At 39.4% G+C, this 16,479-nt stretch overlaps 1 protein-coding gene across 1 annotated transcript; it reads left to right on the top strand.

Annotated features, from left to right (window-relative positions):
• The first annotated feature begins 958 nt into the window (after nt 1-958).
• On the top strand, nt 959-15,962 carry LOC101852189. Its single transcript, XM_005101979.3, has 11 exons — nt 959-1,198; nt 1,644-1,820; nt 3,031-4,033; nt 4,629-4,896; nt 5,242-5,364; nt 6,037-6,224; nt 7,902-8,098; nt 9,227-9,318; nt 10,687-10,741; nt 12,330-12,427; nt 13,969-15,962. The coding sequence occupies exons 1-11, from the start codon at nt 1,125-1,127 to the stop codon at nt 14,163-14,165; spliced, it is 2,472 nt and encodes an 823-aa protein (XP_005102036.1). The 5' UTR covers nt 959-1,124; the 3' UTR covers nt 14,166-15,962.
• Nucleotides 15,963-16,479: the final 517 nt, after the last annotated feature.

Below are 16,479 nucleotides of genomic sequence, written 5' to 3'. Positions count from 1 at the left end.
CCTCTTTAACTGCCCTGCGACCTGCGACCTACCTACCTACCTACCTACCTACCTACCTATCTACCTACCTCCCCAGACATCGGAAATACTCTATACAACGACAAAGCACAGCTGATAAAAACCTGTCAATTCTTTGCCATATCGACAGACAGGAGGGCTAGAACCCAAATGGCCGCTGGATCGGAAAAGTAAAGTAAAGTAAAGTTCTACCAAGCATCATCCAGAAATCCTACTTATTGCAAAGCGAGTTCATATTATTTTGTGGATTCTTGTATAATTGAACCCCCCCAGGGGCAGTGCTACTGACTGAAGTGTCTTAAAGGCCATCACCAAACTTGTTCTTTTGGCTGATTCACAAAAGTCACGCTCACAACTGTGCCTGAACTGCAACAGGGAACTGCTGCTTTTTCTTTCCTAATCTTTACTATCGTCATTTTTCCTACTTCTTTTGCATATTTGTCACACTCTTGTGACCCACTATTTCCGGGGTGCCTTGATATAGTCAAAGTCAAAGCAGACTTTGTGCTGTTGCGGCTAGAGAGGCGAGCAGAGTAAGCCTGATTCCCTGTATGGACTTTTCTGTTGACATGCACCCTAGACGGTCATAAAAATGGTCATTTTATGATCGCCTCGCATCCACCCCTTGGCGCTCAATGACCTTGCAGTTGCAGGCTCTACTAAACTTCTATTATTGCTGGGTTTGCAGGGCCCACTTGAGCATGACTTTCCTTTCAACTCAACGTCGAACTGATTATGCTATTTAGTCAAAAAAAAAGAATAAAGTGTCTTTTAGAAATATTTTGAAAAGTATGTTGCCAGGTGTTACAAATCAATAATATTTATGTGTTTTAAAAATTCGATAACAATTATTTAATTCGACGAAGTTGTAGGTCTAAATGGCGAATGCAGAAAAGGCTGCCATCAAATTACGTCCCTTTGCATCGTTCACGCGCCATTTATGAAACGACAACAACAAGAAGTCAGAAGGGAGGGCAAATTTTTTACAGTTCACAAGAGAGGCGGAAGGAAAGAAAAAACCCTGGCATTTGCTCAGTATTTCTTTGCTTACTATCACTCTATTTCAGGTAGATGAACAGTGCAGTACTGTGTGAATAGTCTAAAGAATGGACTCTACTACAGACTTTGAATTATTTTGTTTGTACGACCCAACATGTGCGCCACTGGCTTTTCATCAGAAGTAAGTTCCCATTTGTCATGTCATGTTTTCACCCTGTCTGTGTCTTTGTAAATTGAACTTGTTTTATAGGCCCCCTATACTATGATACTTTAGATCTAGATCTAGAGGCCTAATAGTCAAGGAGTAAGGCAGGAGAGAAAGTGAAAAGTGGCTGTCCTACACAGTAGACATGTGGTTCAAGTTGTTGTCTGGTAGACCACTTTGGACAAATAAATCATCTCGTGGGGGGGGGGGGGGGAGGGGGCGCTTTTATACTAGCATCAAGATCGGGCATTATTCCCCTGCCCCTTCCAAGGCCTGAGTTTGCACCGTATATATGAGTATGCTATGGGTTTGTGGAAGCAACTTGGAACTCTAGGAAAGGAAAGCTTCCAATCTGATCTTGATTCGAATTGCCTGCCCTTTTTATGACTGTACTGCACTAAACTTTTTCTTTTCTTCTCAGCCGTGGCAGCAAAGAGCTGAGGTTTACCTGCAGGCTCCCGACACAGAAGAACAAAATCAAGCAGCTGATGATCTTCGCTCAAGGTCCTTGCCAAAGTTTAAGAGATCATCAGGTCAACGTAGAAATCATCAGCCCCAAACACCACCAACTGCTGTGCACATTGTCAGAGGAAAAAAAGTAATTATATTAATTATTATTAGTTGTTTTTTTTAAAGCCTTAGTAGATCTAGATCTAGAAATAGAAGATCTAGTAAGGTTTTACACGCTCACAAAGTGAACATGCATAAAATATAAGGTCATCTGAGCGTCAAGAGGTGGATGTCAACAGAGAAGTCCAAACGGAGAATCAGGCTTACTCTGCTCACCTCTCTAGCCTCAACAGCACAAAGTAAAGTCTGCTTCGACTATCAAGACACTTCGGAAATAGCAGTTCACAAAAGAGGGACAAACATACAAAATGTCTTTCAAAAGAAGCAGAGGAAAATGACGATAGAGTAAGGATGAGGAAAGAAAAAGCAGCAATTCCCCCTATTTTCAAAGTTTCACATTGCATTTTATATAATTAGGCATTAAAGTACTAATTATATTTTACTTTCTTAAATAGAGGAGTTTTAAAGTCTTTTTTAATGCAATCATGTTTTTCTGTGGCAAAAGTAACTTCTTTCCGGTAATTTGGTGCCCTTTTGTACCTGTCATTATATTATAATAGCCTTTCTTGAGACTGCATTTTTAACAAAAATCCTCCCTGTTAAACCAAAGAAAATCAGGCAGTTGTGTGGATTTCAGTTTAAGTGGACTCCATTGTATTTTGCTTTTCCGTCAGTTACATAAATTGAATATTTTTTGTCTGAAAATTTTGTTGCATGTGACTGACAAAAACTCTTGGAGACCGATTTTGCTATTTTTAAATTAAAACAACTTTTTTCCCTTGATTTGAACTTTTTGACTGGTCACTACAAGAATAAGTCTTTGATAATGACTTTTCCATTATTTAGTGTGTATGGCATTGCTGGGCCAAAAGGAATAGCTCAACGACTGCATGAGTAACACCAGTAACGACAGCCGTTCCAAAAAAATGACACACTAATGCAGAGATGATACCTGTTGAAAAAAGTCAAAGTAATTACTTTATAGAGCCTTTCTTCGTGAAAGTTTTTGTGAGTTTTTTGTTAGAGGAAGCTTGCATCTACCAATAAAAAGATAATTAGAGTGCAGTAAAGAATGGCTCCATGACTGCTTGGGATTTTTTCAGTAGGTCACATTCTCTTCTGCTTTACCTGTGTCATTTTTCAAGGAATGTCCTTCTAGCACACAACCAATGTCGCATGCTAGCGCTGTGACAGTAACAGCGATGTTCCTCACGTGTCTGTTTCCACTTGTCTTGCAGGTGCTACCAGTGGTTCGAGGGATCCGGGACCGGCCACGGACTGCCCAACATCAAAGCTGTCTCTAATCTCAAGTTTGTCCTTGTTGCTACTGTGACAAAGAAAGCCGCTGATAACGAAGCGGATGGAGACGAACTTCCTACGGAGCAGTCAGCGGCAGAGGGATCCCTAGAACTGCCTGGGTCAGACGTCTCTGGCGATGATGAGCAATCTGGTGCAGCGGAGAAACAAGAAGTCAAAGAACTTCTGCCTGATAACTCAAATAAACAAATGATGGATGGAAAAGATAAGCAGCACACCGTTATCACCAGTAAGAATAAGAGCAAGAAAAGCTGTCTGCCCGATGGTAAAAGATCTAAGGATGTCGGTGATAAGATTCAGCTTGACAGTGCCGAGAACAAGCCATCTGAGGACATCACTGTGGAGTCAGGCAAAGCTGTAGACAAAGAGCTTTTTGTTGTTGAGTCTGGGTCTTCCAAAGACAAGCGAGGTAATGTCAAGGAAAGTAAAAAACCTCCCCCTAAAGAGATCAGTAAAAAGTCATCCAAAAGAGTTCCTGATGGTGCCTCAAAAGGTAAAAAACAAGTCAGTAAATCGAAGGATATCAGTACATACTTCACTACAAGCTCCAGTAAGCCGGCATCAGAAAAAGCAAAACCAAAGCCGTCTGAACAGACACAAACAAGCCAGACTGCACACAAGGGAGAAGGGAAACTCTCAAAGGACGGTGGGCAGCAGGAAGTGGAAAAATTGATTGAAGATCCGGACGAGAAATCTGATCGTGGGTCTGAGAAGGCATGCCCTGTCTCTAAGAAGCAAAAAGTAAAAACCAGAAACATTTCAGCGGATCTCGAAAAGGACACGATTGACTTGTGTGAAGAAGTTCCAGAGAAAACATCTGAGAGCCAAGACGCGGTGTTGACTTTGCTGACAAACACTCCCGAGGTGACAAAGAAGACTGATGGAGAACAGATGCAGAAGCTGAATGAGAACACACCCGCAGATGTAAGTTTCTACCTGCTGTACTGTTGTTCAACACTCACGCGTTCAAGTTGATTTAATGACTCCCTCTAATTACGGGGTGCACTTTGATTCTTTTTTGCTAGCTTATGAATTTTAAGCCTGTACAACAAAAAAGTATGGAAGATTGCGGCATGCCGTTGGTACAGAATTTAGAGAAGAATGTTTCAGACTTACGTAGTTTGTGATGCACAACCTTTGTCTTTAGATCCCATGCCGTGTAGTGATAGTTGAATGCAGGTTCTTTTTGTCTTTTTGGTTGTCATGTCACCTGATTCTTTCTCAGTTTTCTCCCACCCACCCCACTCTGTTGCCGGATCGATGACAACTCCCCCCCACCCCACCACCACCACCCACACCTCTTACTATGTTCTCAACCTGTTTGGCTTCTGCAAGGTGGGGCTTACTTTACTGAAGATCATTTTCTTACCTTGTGGTTCTTTGTATGGTGACAAATTATACTTTGAATTTTAATCCTGCTCTCATTTTAAGTTTCGTAATGATCTTTTTGCACCCTCGATATGCCTGTATAAAAGAAGGCTCCAAAAGATTTGATGTCAATCAACATTTCCCTTCACAGCCTGTGTGCAAATCTCGGTCGCCATTCCCAACACCAAAAGTGTCAAGAAAGAGGAAAAACGATGACGAGAACACGCCCACGTCAAAGCCGCGGCGACAGAAACTGGCCATGAAGGCTCTCTCTGAAAAAAATCCGCCACTGGCAAAGATGTCTCTGATGAAGTTTTCTGATCTGACCCTCCCTGAAGATACAGATACTGCAACCTCTCCGCCTAAAAATGCTGACACCAGCAAAAAAGTGTCACGCTGCGTGGACTTATCAGCACGAGGTATATGGTTTTGTTTATTAATTATAGTTCTGGTCTTGTCGTGTCTTAAAGCCTGAGATGCTTTCTTCTGGGAAAGGAACTTTCTTTCTCTTTTTTTGTTTGTTTTTTTCCCCCTTTCTTTCTTTCTTTTTTTTTTTTCCCCTCCTCGTTTTGTGTGGGAAGATATATGATGCTGTAGAGCCCGTAATATCCTAATCCTGGGGATGGATGGAAAGCAGCATGAGTTGGTCTTACTTCTTTTCTTTTCTTCTGTCTGCCTGTCTTCCCTTTTCCCAGCATTAAGTGACTGTTGTTTTATCGACATGCTTCTCCGTACTAAAACAAACTTGTATTTTTTTCTTCCAGTTCCCAAACCAAGCAGTCGCTGGGGTCACTCGTTCACCCTGGTCAGTTCAGAAAGTGCCGTCCTCATCGGGGGTCAGGGAGACAAACAGCTCAGCCGGGATTCCATCTGGTCTCTCAATCCAGGTAAGTTGTTTTGAGGACCAGGGAACACCGACTGTGTTCAACGAATACTTCGTCTTGATTTAATTATAATTGTGTAATCTTAAATGATAAATATTAACTCATAGAAATACACTCCCAATATTACACTGGATTGATATTATGGTTTTGATTGTGGTATTGAGAGTCAATATTTTGTCATGTTTTTCCTTTCGCAAAAAGGTTTTAAAATTGTAATGATGTAATCTTAAATGATAAATATAAACCCCTAGGAATGTACTCCCAATATTAGACTGGAATGATATTACTGGTGATTTCCTCCCGAAGAATACAACAGTAATGAAGAATCGTTGCCTGTCTTTTTACTGCTTCTCTTGGGTCTGTTAACTAATCATTATTTTTTCAATGTTTTTTCCATTTTTTTAAAGCAGAGATGCCATTTTTCGGATGAATTTGGAACTCCACAGTTCTGAAATTGTCCATATTTTGTTTTTTATATATAAAAGTGGTCTTGGTACAAGATATGTTAGACATTGTAATCCATAAATTTTGAGTCCTTGCGTTTCCAAGGTGTCTGACAATATCTGGTGTTTTTTTGTTTTGTTTTGTAGCCTGTTGGCATCTGTTTAAAAAAGCAGATTGCGTTTTGGCTTTTGTTAATTTGTTGTTTTTTTTTCATTTTCGTTCTATTTCTAGAAACGAGGACGTGGAAATCTCCCGAGGTCGTGACAGAAGGAGCGAAGCCTGAGTACAGGGTAGGCCACACTGCCACTTACGACCCCACCATGCGATGCATCTACGTCTATGGAGGCTCCAAAAATGCAAAATGGTTTCACGATGTGCATATTTTCGATCTGGATGAAAACAAATGGACCTTAGTGAAGGTAAATCTTCTCATATATTTAAACTGTTTTGTTCATATCTTATTCCATGGATGTACAAAATAACATTTGTCTAGCACAGATTCCCGCTCAACAGCAAGCTCTATGACGAGAGGGAACTTTATTTTCTGTGCCAATGATGTGATATAATTTTCTCCCTCGGAGAGTTACAGAAGGGAAAGTCTTGGTTGCCTCTGATTGTGGTGAAAACAAATGTGGGGAAATTTTTTTCTTCTTCTCTGCAGCTGTGATATTATTTGATTCTCTCACCTCAGTTATGATAATGGTGATCCTGAAGTGCTTATATAAATACTTTTTATAAACCCCATAGCATAAAACTAACGTAACCTAACTTAGTTTACTTGAACTTCAAAATAGTTTTAAGTTCGTTGAAATAAGATTAATCAGAAAGTTCTGTGTTCTCAAAATATGGTTGTCTGGATGTAATTATATTTCTTGGAGCCCTAATACTTCTTAGATCATTATTTTTTTTTTAACTAGTTTTTTTTGGACAATATTCACTTTGCTACTGGTTTTCTCCAGGTCGCACAAAAATATAGGAACATGCCGTTAACTACTCAGACACACATCAATGCCTGCAATATTCTTGCTTCTATGCTGTCACACACAGACTGTCACATTTATTCTCCAAAGGCAAGGTCGAAACAGATGTTATCATCATCATATAACAGTCAAACTTGCTCTAACAGCCAAACTTGCTCTAACAGCCAAACTTGCTCTAACAGCCAAACTTGCTCTAACAGCCAAACTTTCTCTAACACAGTCAAACTTTCTCTAACACAGCCAAACTTGCTCTAACAGCCAAACTTTCTCTAACACAGCCAAACTTTCTCTAACACAGCCAAACTTGCTCTAACAGCCACCTGTCCAAGAATATCACTTGTACAGACAACCATTTCCCTCTGCTCTTCTCCTTGCTTTTTTTTATCTATAGATATTATGATGACACTGTCCAAAACTTCCACCTGTCGAAGACAACCATTGTTCTCTTCAAGGATAGTTGACTGTCTTGAACAATTTCTTCTGTCTGTTGAAATAGAGAACACACAAACTAGTAACCACACACACACACATACACACACACACACATACACACACACACACACACACACACACACACACACACACACACACACACACCTCAGGGCATTACTACTGTCTGAAGTTGTCTTTAGGCCATCCCCAAACGAGGGATATTAACACATTTTCTTATGCACAGTAGAATTGTAAATCGGCTGATTTATCAATGTCATGCTCAAACTGCTGCTTTTTCTTTCCTCTCCCTTACTGTCGTCATTTTACCTCTACTTCTTTTGTATGTTTGTCACAGTCTTGTGAACTGCTATTTCCGGGGTGCCTTGATAGTTGAAGCAGATTTTGTGCTGTTGAGGCTAGAGAGGTGAGCAGACTAAGTCTAACTGATTTCCTGTATGGACTTCTCTGTTGACATCCACCCCTTGGCACTCATATGACCGTATGCAGTTGCAAGCGCCGTAAAACCTCTACTAAAACTAAAACTGTCCTAAACCTTCCACCTGTTGAAGACAACAACTTTTTTCCTCAAAAATAGCTGGCTGTCTTGGACAATTTCTTATGTCTGTTGTAAGTTGCGAACACAAACAAGTAACTTGTTCTCTCCCCCTGTTCTCCGACCACCAGGCCAACGGCAAGGCTCCGACAAGGGCCTACCACTCCACCTCGTTGTTCCGCCATGAGCTGTGGATTTTCGGTGGAGTTTTCCCGCGCCCCGACCCACAGCCCGACGGCTGTGACAACGACGTTCACATCTTTAGCCCCGTCATGGAGAGCTGGTACAAACCCATCGTCACAGGGGAAAAGCCTCGGCCACGATCAGGGTAAGTCTTCTTATGGTGGGTGGTTGGCGGGTGCTCTGATGTGGTTTGCTTCTTCTTTCCTTTCCTATCAAACATCTATGAATGGTCATCATCTTTATCTCTCCTTTTTTTGTGTTTGTTATTACTCTCTTGTAACACCTCTAATCTTCGGCACTTATATGACCGTATTGTGTTGCAAATGCCATAAAATGCTTACTAAAACAAAGTCTTCACAAGAAATATTGTGATAATAATAATGTAGATCATTTTTATAGCACCAGATTTACTCATTGGAACACAACTCTAGGTGTTTTAATGAACATTATTACCCAAACAGACCTGATAGCATTATGAAACAACTAGCTGGGTACCCGTTCGATGAACAGGCTCGGAGAATCGATCGTCAAGTCATTGTGGACTCAGTGTGCACTGCTTGTGAACGGAAGCCTCACTTGTTTACAATGAACAATGGCGTCTTAGAAGACACTTTCTCAAGATTAGAGCTAAAGGAAACTAATTTTTAAAAAAAAATTAGAATTAAACTACAGCGACTTCAGACTCCTTAATATAACTGTGCACCCTTTAAATGATTCAGAACCACCGTTGTTGCTTTTCCAAATTCGAAGTTAATTGCTTCGGACGCGTTTAGGCAACCAAAGTGACGAACTTTCACAGATATAATTGATTTCAACTTTCTGGGAAGTATACACTGCAAGCTATTTTACAAGTGTTCAATTAAAAACACTTAGTGGCGACATCTTTGCTGTCTAAGGCTGTGTACCCTTTCCCACCTGGGTCAAGTGAGGAAAATACATTGAGAGGGATATATTGCATCCCAGCAGACAGACCAAGATACTTGATAAAAGTTTTTCCCTCTCGATTGTTGCGCTTAAGTCTTCTTTTTATTACCGTGAAGTGCCTAATTGCCACTTAACAGATTCCGTTGTTTTTTTTCCTTTCTCAATGCCACATGCTGTCATGAATACAATGTAACCCGCGCGCTCATATGACCGTATACATGCAGTTGTGAGCGCCGTAAAACACTTACCTAGAAGGAAAAAAATACAGTGTAATCTACTAACAATGCCATGATCATGTGAAAGTACGGGGTCGATGCAACCATGTGTTAATGTGTTGTTTCTTCTTCAGACACTCTGGCACGTGCATCAAGGACCTGATGGTTGTGTTTGGCGGCTGGGACTTCCCCTACTGCTACAACGACCTCTACATTCTCGACCTCAGTGAGTTATTATTATAATGTGTGTCACCTTTGTGAAATCAAACACATGCTCGTTAAAGTCACAAAATCAAAGAAATCGATGTTTTTTTCTGCCTGTTGGGCAATTTTGATCACTTTTTTTTTCTTCTTTGGCTCAAACTTTTTATCTCTGTTCCAAAACACATTTCTGTGTAGATTTTACTGAAAAGTGATGACCAAAGGCTCAAAAATGGAAATTTGCAGTTTCCAAGAACACTATACAGTTTTGGAAGTCACCAAACTTAAGCGTTCATTTTCTAGTAATTTTACCTGTGGCACCAGGCGACACCCCCCTTCTCCAATTGCAAAATCTTGACTTCTCTACAAGATAGATGGATACTTTTTTCATCACTTTATTTTGACCGCTCGTGAATTTTTATTGCATTGTATATTTTTAGTGAACACATTTTCAACCTCACTGCGAGACTGTTTTTCTCGTATAAAATTTTACACATATGCATTTATATTATATGTATAATACTTTGTTTTACGTACACACTTGTCGATTAATTTTTAAGATGTGATGTCTTTTTCATTGTAATGCGCATTGAGCATCTTTTAGGAAATGGAAATGCGCAGTATAAGTGCTATTTATTATTATTATCATCAAAAGCAAGACAAATGAACAAACTTTAAGAAGAAGAAAATGTTTTAAAAGAGAGACAGAGCAAATAAAATGATTTGTGACTTCTGCTGTGACCAATGAGACCCAATTCTGGCAGAGAAAAGTTTTTGCACCTGTTGAGCCTTAAAGGCTTCATTTCCACCTGTGTATCCTGTATGTGTGTAGAAGTTATGAATGTTTCAGAGAAGCCCATAGTGAGTAATAAATAGATTTTTAGCAAGAAAAAAAAAATCTACAGATTGAGTGGAAGTTCCAAGATTGCTTCTTCAACCATTTCTTATCTATTTAGTTCTCAAATTATTAATGTTGGTTCTTAGTAAGTAACAATTTGTTGGGGGTTTTTGTGTGAAATATAAACCCAGATTTCTTCTTCAACCTTTTCTTATCTATTTAGTTCTCCAATTTTGTTTTTCGTTAAGTAACAAGTTGATTTGTTTGTGAAATGTTTACTGTTTGTGAAAGAAATTCCTATAATACAGTAAGCCTACACTTGAACTTGAAGAAGTTTTAATGTTTCAGAAGTTCTGTTTTCTAGCACACAAAAACTTTGTATTCCTCTTTGTGTAGCCTAAATAGATGGTTACAACAGCTTTTCTCTATGGGGGTGTGAAATATCTGCAATTTAAATTATTACACCAACACTTTTTTGCACTCATTCCGTAAAGTTGTTTCTCACTTCACTGGAGATTTACTTAACGGTTTCCTTTTTTTTTCTTTTTCTTCAAGCTACGGTTGACTGGTCTTGCCCTAAAGTACACGGAGCTCCACCAAAGCCCAGAAGGTAAGCTCATGGGTACAAACTATCCATAACGAAATGATTGTGAAGACCAAGGAGGAAGAGGAGTTGTTATAGATCTTGCTAGCTGCGGCAGGGTGGGAAGCTCTGGTTACCTGCCTCCCTGTGTTACGGCTATTTTCTCATGATATAACTGTATAACTGACTATTCTCTGGTATTGTTTTCTCGTATTACGATACATTTCCAAAAGAGCAAAAACAGATAGATATACAAATTTATTCATACCAACTGCAGTGAGGTTACTAAACACACAGTGCTACAAATGAAACAGAGAGAGAGAATTTTACGGAGTGGGTGTTTCAGCACGTTAGACATACAGTCGAACCTGCCCTGACGGCCACCTGTACTAACGGCCACTTTCCATTTCCCCCATTGCGTTTTTTCTATATAATTTAACTGTGTAAAACGGGCACCTGTCCGCCGCGGCCACCATATTTTAACACACAACCCCTATCACACTAAGCAATAACAACTGTCTAAGACGGCCACCTTAGTGACTCATTACGTTTTGTCATAAATTGTGCTTTGGCCCTTGGCATTGTGGGCGAGCTGTCATAATCCAATCACTTGTCGTTGTTGTTAGGTAGTCCCTCCAACCGATCATGTTGCGTAGGCCTCTCCCTCTGTTGACCAATAGGTAGGCTACCAATTTTCAGCTGCTGGTGGCGTAACCGTGTGATCCCTCATAACCCTAAAGCCCCGCCCAGAACTCATACGCAAATCGTAAGTGAGATGAGTGCAGTGTTTACCCAGTCTGTAACAAAGTAACAATGGACGTCAACATGAACTTGTGACAGAAGCGTCGCTTGTTCTCTGTGTGGTGGTGACCCATGGGTTTGTTTTAACACGGCACTGTCTTCCTCGTCTGATACATTTCGTTTTATTGTCACCCTTGTGCACAATCAGCAACAAAATAGAAATAACAAACAAAATACAAATCAACAACAACAAAAACAACAATTGATTGGGACTTCAGAAGGGAATAGTTATTTTTCTTCATTTTGATCAATCCTGCCTAAGACGGCCACCTGTCTTATACGGCCACTTTTCTCCTTAACAATGGGTGGCCGGCTTACACAGGTTTGACTGTATATACACTAATGCCCAGTTTGTTGTACGTATCCGCGTGAGTGCACCTAAGTAACATCTACTGCCATTGTAAACGAGCAAGACAAATTTCTCCCTGCGAGACGAGATGAATAAAGATTGTCATTGTTTGTTTTCTCGCGTTATTAAATTTCTCAAGATACCGGGGGGGGGGGGGGTTGTGTTACAAATGTTTTCACATGTCACAGTTTTCTCGTCTTAGTTTTCTCACATTAGAACTGTTTCCTCGTGTTACAAGTTTATTTTTCTTCCGTTAGAACCGTTTTCTTGTTGAACTACTGTTGTCTTATATCACGACTGTATTGTTTTGTCGCTTTCTCGTGTTACAGTTGTTTGGGGGTTTTTTGTGTTAATTTTCTCATGTTACAAGTTTATTTTTTTTCCATTAGAACCGTTTTCTTGTAAAATTACTGTTGCTTTATATCACGACTGTTATCTTATATCACAACTGTTTTTTTGTGGCAGCTGGCACGCCTCCTGTACGCTGACCAACAACCGTCTGTTCATCCATGGAGGCTACGACGGCGACAACGCCCTTCACGACGCTCACATCTACGACCTCGGTAAGACATCGCCATATTACGCTCTTGACATGCTTGGCTCATTGGAAGGGGCTCTCTGAATTTATTCTTAAATATGGTGGGGGGGGGGTTATATGATGGTTAGGTTCTTTGCTGTCACAGAAAACATATTAAATTGCATTTATATTGCCCATTTTCATCCTGGAAAAAAAAAAAGAGCTCAATTTGCATGCCAATAAAGGGAGGAAGTAGAAAGAGGGTTAGGGTTGGTGTAAGGTCCCTTCTTTATTGTGTTTGTTGTGGTGGTCGCTCGTTACGAAAGTCCTTCCCCAACAAATGTAATTATAATAATAAATTGCGTTTATATTGCCCATTTTCATCTTGATGAGAAACTCAATTTTACAATATTCCTTCGACTTCTTGTGATAAAAGTAATTTTGAAAAGAATGTTGAATGTATCGTGTGTTTGCTTCTCCTTGCTAGTTTCTTACGTAAGAGTTTGATGCCACTGACTGAAATGTCTTTAGGCCATTCCCAAAGGGTGGACATAACATATTCTTTTATGCTCAGTAGAATTGTACGTGGGCTGATTTATCAATGTTATGCTCGTACTGTGCCGGAACAAGATAGGGGGAACTGCTGCTTTTTCTTTCCTCATCCTTACTATCGTCATTTTTTCCTCTACTTCTTTTGTATGTTTGTCACTCTCTTGTGAACTGCTATTTCTGGGATGCCTTGATAGCCGAAGCAGACTTTGTGCTGTTGAGGCTAGAGAGGTGAGCAGAGTTAGTATGCCTGATTGGCCGTTTGGATTTCTCTGTTGACATCCACTCCTTGGCACTCATATGACCTTCTGCAGTTGCGTGCGTCATAAAACCTTACTAAAACAAAACTTAACAAGAGTTGGATGTGTCAATGTGTGTTTGCTGAACCTTACTAGCTAGTTTCTTTCACTTACATTAGAGTTGAATGTTTCTCAAGGTGTGTTTGCCTTTCCTTACTAGTTTCTCGCGTCAGATTTCGATGTGTCTCACTGTGTGTGTGTTTGCCTTTCCTTACTAGTTTCTCGCGTCAGATTTCGTTGTGTCTCACTGTGTGTGTGTTTGCCTTTCCTTACTAGTTTCTCGCGTCAGATTTCGATGTGTCTCACTGTGTGTGTGTTTGCCTTTCCTCACTAGTTTCTCGCGTCAGATTTCGTTGTGTCTCACTGTGTGTGTGTTTGCCTTTCCTCACTAGTTTCTCGCGTCAGATTTCGTTGTGTCTCACTGTGTGTGTGTTTGCCTTTCCTCACTAGTTTCTCGCGTCAGATTTCGATGTGTCTCACTGTGTGTGTGTTTGCCTTTCCTTACTAGTTTCTCGCGTCAGATTTCGATGTGTCTCACTGTGTGTGTGTTTGCCTTTCCTCACTAGTTTCTCGCGTCAGATTTCGATGTGTCTCACTGTGTGTGTGTTTGCCTTTCCTTACTAGTTTCTCGCGTCAGATTTCGATGTGTCTCACTGTGTGTGTGTTTGCCTTTCCTCACTAGTTTCTCGCGTCAGATTTCGATGTGTCTCACTGTGTGTTTGCTTCTCCTTCTCGCCAGGTTCCCACTCTTGGCACGAGCTGGCGCTGGACAACGCTCCGTCGGCCCGAGCTGGACACACGTGTCTGTGGCTACCGTCCAGCTACGAGGATCTGGAGGAGGACGAGGTGATCGTGTTTGGGGGCGGGGACAACGACGGAAGCTACTTCAGCGACATGCTCTCCTTCTACATTCCTTTTGAACCCAAGACTCTGTAATTCAGATGTGTGCTGATTTGCCGGATAAATCCAGATTTTTAGATTTTGCAGTCTGGTTTCAGTTGTTGTACCTGATTTTTAAACAAATTTATAGTGACATCTGTATACAGAAGTCAATGGTTGAGAAACTATAACAGGAATTTAAAAAATACCTATATATGTGTGTACTAACTCTGATTTTATTTTATCCATCATGCACTCGTAATATAATATATTTTCAAACTTTAACTTTATGGTTCTTATTCTTTTTTTTTTTTTTTTTTAATTTTCAATTTCCAAATTGTCAACACAGCTGTGAATGATTCGAAAGTAGGTTACGATGTTTTAGTTTATTTGGATGAAAGTCAAGTTGGCGATCTGTTCACAGCCTCATTGCTGTGTAGTATTTGAATGGCATCAGTGGGAGACATCATGATAAATAAAGACACTCTAGCATACACATGGTGAAATCGACAGGGCGTGGAAATCTTTTCGCTATGTACCAATTTTGCTACGTGTGTGTTTTAAATACAAAGAATAGACATGTACCGGTACAGGAAAAATTTGAAACCTGAAAATGTCTTCGTAATGTGCATGCTAGAATGTAAGTATATAGAATCAGTTTGTGGTTCTTGAAATGAGGACTGAAAAACAGATCATGAAAGGAGAAGTCTTTTATATTTTTTAAGAATTAATGGTGCGCATTTTAGTTACTAGGACTAGGACTGAAGACTGTAAATTTGTTCTTTTACTTTTTTTATTCTTAAAAAAAATCCTTTGGCTGCAGGTCTACTTTTGAATAGCTTGAATTAATTGAATTCAGAATTAGAAAAATATGTGTGAAAAGTTAGTTGGGGGGGGGGGGGTGTTTACCTGGCCAGCGCCCACCATTTTGACCCGCTATATACGTATAGATCTGTTTTTTTATTGTCTTGAAAAGTTTGGCAGCTATGCATCGACGTTAGGTGCTTTTCATTAAAATGTCTATGTTGTGTGTTGTCACATTGATGGTTCTATTTGATCATTCTAGTAAAGTGTCACAAAATGTTCATTCTGTACTGGTATGTTCATTTAATATTTTTGTGTTATCATTGCATTGCCTTGTCTCCTTTTGTTGTGCTTGTAAAGTATGTATCTTTATTCATATTGAAACTAAATGCTGCTATTTATTAAAACTGTTTGTAGCTTTTAAAGAAAAATTTTCCGTGTTTTTTGTGTCATTTTATGTCTTTTGTACCATTTTAAAAAAATTTCAAACTGGTGCTGTATTAACTCAAACTCAATGTTAATGGGGCAGCAAGCGTTGAAACTGGCTTCATTATTTTACGAACAATTTTTAATGTACTACACATATATACATACATACATGTCGCTTAAAAAATATTTCATGGCTTTTCATTTTGTCCATTTGTGTTGGCAGTTGGCACAAACAAGTACATGGTTTAGTGTGACAAGATCCATGAAATCATTCAAGCCCAACAATGTGCAACTTTTTCTTTTTCTTCTGTTCTGTTTTAAAATGTTTTCAGTAACCTTTTATATATGACCACCAGAAGCAATTATTTGACATTCGGGGGAAAAAACTTTTATTTGTACATCCACATGCAATTTTTTGACTTTCTGAAAAATCTTTTTCAGTCATCTTTTATTTGTGTGACCACTAGCAATATTTTGAGTCTGAGAAATATTTTAGTATCCTTTAATTTGTACAACCACATGCAATTTTTTGACATTCTAAAAAATCTTTGACTTTATATAAGTAATTTTTTGCTTTACTTTGTGCAACCACATTCTTGTTTTGCATACATAATAGTAATAGTAATAGCACTTTGGATCTTCTTTGATTTGTGTTGATATTTAGTAATACCTTTGACTATTACTATTAGTATTGGTTACCGTGTTTCACACAGTTGCTTTTAAGGACAAGCGGGCTAATATCCCAGATTTCGGGGGTTTCCAAAAATCTTGACCTACACCTAAAGTGGGCATTGCCCTACCTGTAGGAGAACTTTGGTTTCATTGGTGTGTATATATATATTTGTTTGGTTATAAATCTATAGAAAATTCTCCTTGTCTTTTAAGTAAAATAAACAAGGGGCAAAAACTTTACCTTCGATTTTCTCAAAACAGCATTTTTCAGGATAGCCCCCTTGTGTTTAAAAGCTACCATATATCATCATATCAGAATCATTGTATCCTGAAGAAGAAAATTATGTTTGCATTTGTATAATTCCTTGTTCTTTACTTTCTCAATATTATAGCATCAGTCGAGCCATAGGTCATTTGATTGCAGTTGTAGACTCTCATTTAGATCAGTTGGTTTCGTGCTGAAGTC

The sequence above is a fragment of the Aplysia californica genome, unplaced genomic scaffold, assembly GCF_000002075.1.
Source record: "Aplysia californica isolate F4 #8 unplaced genomic scaffold, AplCal3.0 scaffold00307, whole genome shotgun sequence".
NCBI lineage: Eukaryota > Metazoa > Mollusca > Gastropoda > Aplysiida > Aplysiidae > Aplysia > Aplysia californica.
The sequence above is the reverse complement of the archived record's forward strand: the minus strand, read 5'-3'. Positions and strand labels throughout refer to the sequence as shown.

Bases quoted from the DNA above. Each gene is read 5' to 3' on its own strand.
- LOC101852189 (XM_005101979.3), top strand. From the start codon at position 1,125: ATGGACTCTACTACAGACTTTGAATTATTTTGTTTGTACGACCCAACA. The intron at 9,319-10,686 runs GTGAGTTATTAT...TTTTTCTTCAAG, and splicing joins CCTCTACATTCTCGACCTCA to CTACGGTTGACTGGTCTTGC. The intron at 12,428-13,968 runs GTAAGACATCGC...CCTTCTCGCCAG, and splicing joins CGCTCACATCTACGACCTCG to GTTCCCACTCTTGGCACGAG.